At 40.3% G+C, this 6,000-nt stretch overlaps 1 protein-coding gene across 1 annotated transcript in view; it reads left to right on the forward strand.

The window, feature by feature from the left end:
* exoc3l4 (exocyst complex component 3-like 4) overlaps positions 1 to 5,629 on the forward strand; it is a 28,822-nt gene extending 23,193 nt beyond the window's left edge. The window contains exon 14 of the mRNA XM_030718474.1: positions 4,626 to 5,629. Within this exon, the coding sequence (XP_030574334.1) occupies positions 4,626 to 4,845 (220 nt within the window). The 3' untranslated portion in view covers positions 4,846 to 5,629. The remainder of the gene's footprint in view (positions 1 to 4,625) is intronic.
* Positions 5,630 to 6,000: the final 371 nt, after the last annotated feature.

The raw sequence follows: 6,000 nt of genomic DNA on the forward strand, positions 1-6,000 counted from the left end.
AATGCTCAGTGAAAGTTTGGCCTCGAGTCAGTCTTTCTAAGGTGCTCACTGTGGACTGTTTATGATCAGAAATACACACCTCCTCTAATCACAGCACAATCAGAGACTAATTCCCTTATGGCTATTTTCTGTAACAACAAGCCAGCTTCACCACTAAGCCACCCGGATGCCTGCTTTACATTATTTTTGACTGATGAAAATTGTGTGACATGGGTGCGAGGTCGTTTGAGGAAACAGAGAGAACTAATCTTTGATTAAAATGTGGCATGTGCTTTTGAAACAAATGCATGCTTGTGTCTAAGCCAGGGGTGGGCAAACTTTTTGACTCATGGGCCACAGAGGGTTCTAAAATTTGACAGAAGGGCCGGACCAGGAGCAGATGGATGGAGTGTTTTAGTAATTCACCTCATAAGAGAAAGAATAACATGGGATATGTAGAAAACGTGCTTTAATTTTAATAGAAAATTAACAAAAGCAATACAACAAAATATCTCTTCCAAGTCCCACAGTATTTCTTTATTGAAATGACTCTTAAAACACTGAAAATTCCATTAACAAAATACAGTTTAAAAAAAAAAATACTAACAGTTACCATTTTGAAGCATTTAAAGTTTTGATATCCTTCAGGATATTATCATCACTCTCCTCCTCAACATTTCAAAAATGGTTGGACATGCAGATCGAAACAGTGACAACATGCCAGTATGTGGCCATGTTAAATATATCTGGTGTGCATTGTTTATATTGAGAAGGCAGTGCACCTGCACACCACTTATGAGCACACCTTAACAGAAATGACATGTAACACGTAAATGCATGTTTAAGAGCAGAGAAACTTACTTTTGATTTCAGTGGGAACAGTGTTGTTGGTGTCCCTTTTTAACAAGCGCATCAAAGTCTGGAGTCAGTTTTGTTGTGGCGATTCTCAGGATGGATCTGAGGTGTTGGTCAGTCAAATTGGATCTGTGGCTGGCTTTGTTGAAGTTCATGACGCTGAACGTCTGTTCACACACATAGGTCGAGCCGAACAACGCCAGAATCTTCTGTGCTGTCCTCCGGAGGTTTGGAAACACCGCTTCATTAAGTGACGCATAAAAGTCATTCAGTTTAAGAGAGTTGAACTTCTCTTTCAAGACAGCATTAGCCTGAAGGTCTATCAGTTCCAGCTGCATCTCTTCTGGTGCTGTTTCGGGGTCTTGTGACAGGGGACAGGCCACCAACTGAAGTGACTTGTTAATTTTCTCAAAATCAACAAAGCGACGGCAGAATTCTTTGTGGAGCGCATCCAGTGTCTCGCTGTATTTCTTAACTTTTGCGCCAGCCTCCTCTTTCAGTGTAGCTAGTGTGGGGAAATGAGTGAATGACTCATTTAGGATTTGCTTGGAAAATAAAGCCAGTTTGGCTTTGAAGGCTTTCACGCTTGTGTACAGGTCATGCACAAACCGATCCTTCCCCTGTATGTTCACGTTCAGCTCATTCATGTGTGAAAATATATCCACAGCAAACGCAAAGTCACAAAGCCAGTTCTTGTTGCTCAGCTCAGGAAATTCGTCGGCCTTCCCCAGTAGCTCCAAAAATGCACCGATCTCCTCTTTGAGGTCCCACACTCGTTGAAGCACTTTTCCCAAGCTTAACCAGCGGACACGGGAGTGATAAAGTAGGTCATGGTGCTCTGCATCAGTTTCCTCCAAGAACGCGATGAACTGACGGTGCTGAAGTCCCCTTGCACGTATAAAGTTGACAAGTTTTACGATAGGATTCACAACATGATTCAGCTGTAATACAGATTTACATAGAGATTCCTGGTGGATGATGCAGTGAAGGAAAATAACATCCTGGTCAGGATTTCCTTCTTTCACTTTATCCTGGATTCTTCTCAGCAGGCCAACATTTTTCCCTGTTAAATTTGGAGATCCATCTGTGGTGACGTTGATAAGTTTACTCCAAGACAGCTTCGTATTTTCAATGACAGCAGACACCCGGTTATTCAAGTCCTCCCCCCGTGTTTTTCCTTTCAGAGACTCCATTGTCAAAAAATCCTCTGTTATTTCAAAAGTATTGTTAATTCCTCGGATAAAAATGAGGAGCTGAGCAGTGTCATTTACATCGTTGCTTTCATCCAGAGCTAATGAATAAAACGTGAATGACTCCGCCGTTTTTTTTAAGTTGCTAGTTAGCTCTTCGTCTATCAGTTCCACACGGCGAGTCACTGTCTTGCGTGATAGACTGATTTTTTCAAACTTGTCTTTGGCCTCTGGACACAAGACACCTGCTGCCTCCACCATACATTCCTTTAAAAACTCCCCGTCAGACAGAGGCTTGCTGGCCTTTGCTAATTTGAATGATAGCATAAAACTGGCCTTGGTACTTGACTCTTGGATGGCACTTTGACGATGAAAAATACGTTGTTGAGCTTGTAAATTAGCTATCAACCTCTGAGCAGTAGCTTCCCGTTCTTTCTCTGACTGCTTGCTAGCATAGTTAGCATGTTTTGTGGTAAAGTGACGGCTGATGTTAAACTCTTTAAAAACCGCCACAGTCTCTTTGCATATCAGGCATACAGCAGTAGATCTGTGTTCGGTAAAAAAATATTTAGTTGTCCACTCCTTATTAAACACTCGACATTCTCTGTCCACTTTTCTTTTTTAGCTCCGCTCATCATTGCAGAAGTGTTGAGCTGTCAAAGAGGGAAAACGCTGAATAATGATGCGTTCATGCGGTGTCGGAATGATCGTAAAAATCACTTTCCTACTGGGAAAAACAACTCGGCAAGACGGGTCTTCCGACACCACTTGAATGCAGCGTAAGAGCGCACCTCAACAAAGGTCAGTGTGTCAGAGTATCCCATCTAGCGATAAACGCCACAATTGCAGGGAGAGTAAAACATTAACAAGGTTTACCATTATAATTGATTCAAATTCGGGGGGCCGGATTAAAAAGCTTAACGGGCCGCATACGGCCCCCGGGCCGTAGTTTGCCCACCCCTGGTCTAAGCAGAGGACTCTGAGAAACACGCAAAGCAACAGAAGACGTTTCAGAGATCAGGAAATTGGTTTTGCGCTTCATAATGAGAAGTTAAGCTGTTTCGTGTCTAGTGAAGAAGAGCTTGTTTTTTCTTCTGCTGTCCAGCTGTCAACTGTTCAGGAATCATGATCTGAGTGGGCCATTTGCAGCTGCCTTTGCTAGTTAGACTTCTCTTGTGAAGTTGAGTATAACTGTTGGAAATCATAAGGAGTTGCAATGTTTCATTCTTCATGATCTGACAGTTCTTGGGTCTACTTCGCTCTCTGTTTCAACTGCATTTTATAGTTTAGTTTTCTCAGTTCCCACCAGAAAATTGCACATTCCTCCCACAACATGGCAAACAACTGGAAACCACAAAAATCTCTGCACAGCTGACAGATGTTTTTGTTTATGATGCCTGATTGCAACTTCTTTAACAAAGAGCAGGCATGAAACACAGAAAGCAGGCCGTTGGCCATGAATAGCTGAGGAATGGGCTCTAAAAACTGCACTGCTTTGGCACAATGAGCTGGGAGATTTTATGTAACATCTCACAAAGTTGGAATCTGAGAAGACGTGCGTGGGAGACCTTAAAAGACCCCTCACTGCTAACTGACGTAGATTTATTTTTTTTTCACTTAATGCAACTCATTTAGACTCCTCGCAGCGTGCATGCTTTCACTCTTTTGTCAAATCTGCTAAAGCAAAACATCTGTAATCTCATTTTCACTAGTTCTGCTCATCATTACAGGAGCCTCTGGAGATACCATAAAGGTGGACATTTAGTAAGATAATTAGATGTTTCTCTCATCGGTGTGTCAGTTCAAACTGAACAGACATCATCTGTGGACAAGAAAACAAAGGATTCAAACAAGAGTCAGGACCTAAAGAAATGATCCCTGAAACTATAGTCTTGGTTTGTACTGTCACGCTTGTATGTCTGGAGATGAAGAGACTCATAAAACCACAGTAAGAAACTAAAATAGTTAAAAACCACAGCAGATACAGTTGGAGTAAATCCAGAGATTTAAATAGCATTTTAAATGCAAAACTCTGTGAGTGAAGAGATTTATAATCATTGCACCAGACTGTCAAATACTAACAACAAAAGCAATAGAAAAGTTACCACAGCAATTTTCCATCAATATCCATCATTCATGATTCATATTAGATAGATTTTTTTTGCTATGCGGTGATTTTTAGATCGAATTACAGCATGATATGACTCAGGTGGATGTTTCTCATGAGGTGCACCTCTTGAAAAAACTAGATTCTTAGCTCTTTTGCTCTCAAAGTAACCATCCTGTAAGCTCAGGTTTCTTCCACCAGTGTTTTACTCAAAACAATAAACTGTCTTCACCAATGAAGGAAAATAAGACTTTTCTACTAGTTTCAACACTACTTTTATTTATCAGCAGTGTTTTTTCTGATGTATTCAGATGAGTACGTGTACTTGCAGGACTGCTGTGGCTCAGAAGAGCACACTTAATACTGTCAACTACTCAACAGCGTACAAAAAATGTTGTGCTATTTGGTGTTTTTTTCTGGTAAACTGGAAATCAAATGGAATAAAAAATAAATAGTGAGTTAATAAGCATATCTATTATGTTGTCCACCTGCAGTAAGAAGCACCTGGTTGCTGTTCTGTACTTCAGGGGGCTCATGAGGGGCCACGAACACCAGCTGATCCTCCAACGACTCACGATACTGAAGAAGGAAATGAACACTTCCAGCAGTGACAGAAACCGAGACTTATTCAGTAAAATGCAGGTCACGGTCAACTCAAACTGCCTGTCCAACTTGCCTTTCTCCTGCTTCAGCTTCATGATGCCAGACAACTAGGAAAACACTGCAGGCGTAACACCACAGAGGGCTGTATTTGCCACGAAGAAAAAAAAAAAATCGTGCAATAAAGTATGTCACCTGTGAAGTACCCAGGGATTGGTGGTCTGTCCAAAACTTTTTGTATTTTGCACTAATATTTGTTGTGGCCTATCCAGGGTGCACCCTGCCTCTTGCCCAGTGGCAGGTGGGATAGGCTCCAGCACCCCGCAACCCTGAATTGGATAAGCGGAGGATGGATGGATGGATGGATGGATGGAATTAATGCTCAGAGGAAAATCAAAGTACCTCAGACTGTGGACAAACTTGTGTTTAGTAAAGCAAAGATGATTTGAGGGGTACTTGTAAGTTCACTGTTGAAAAAGCTGAAAGGGGGGTTAAAAAGAGATGTATTTCTACTGATGGGGTTAATTATTATTAAGAGTGCTGACATAAATTTTAAAAATGTTTCATTCACTTCTGATTTTCAAAAGAATATAACAGTTTTAAGGGTTACAAGTGTAAATGACCCATTCTGAAGGGCAGCTTCAGCTGATTGTAATGTGGACTTATGAAACAATTTAGCTTCTTGTTGAGCCTGTTCAGTCATATGAGCTCTTTATGTTTATATTTATGTGTTAAATGTAATTATAGTGTAAACTAAGTGATCTAAACTAAACTGTGTTTAATTTAAGTGTGTATGTGGAGACCACAGTGCATATGTATAGAACTATATAAAAAGCATATGCATATAAGACTTATGGTCTTTGCAGTGTTGGTGTATGATGAATGTTAACCAGTTTCTGCACTAATTACCTTTAAGATCACCTGTATTTTTCCAGTTACTGTATAGTTTTATTTACAACACAGTTCTGCTGTAAAAAATAAAAATATGATTCCAACCTCTTATGTAATGTTGATTTTACACTTTACCATAATATACAGTGCTGTGAAAAGTCTGGAGCCATCCCTCATTTCTTTATATTTTGATTCCACTGAGCCTGATTTTGTGGTCTCAATTGGGCTTAACTCAAGGGATGAACCAGTGTTGTGTCTATATATAACAGACAACTTAGCAAATTTTAAATTGTATCTTTAGGCACTTTGTTTCTAGCAGCCTGTTACAAAAACATAACACATTTCTTTAGTTGAATTTGTGAAAAATGTCAAAGATTA

This window comes from Archocentrus centrarchus, chromosome 22 (assembly GCF_007364275.1).
Source record: "Archocentrus centrarchus isolate MPI-CPG fArcCen1 chromosome 22, fArcCen1, whole genome shotgun sequence".
Taxonomy (NCBI): domain Eukaryota; kingdom Metazoa; phylum Chordata; class Actinopteri; order Cichliformes; family Cichlidae; genus Archocentrus; species Archocentrus centrarchus.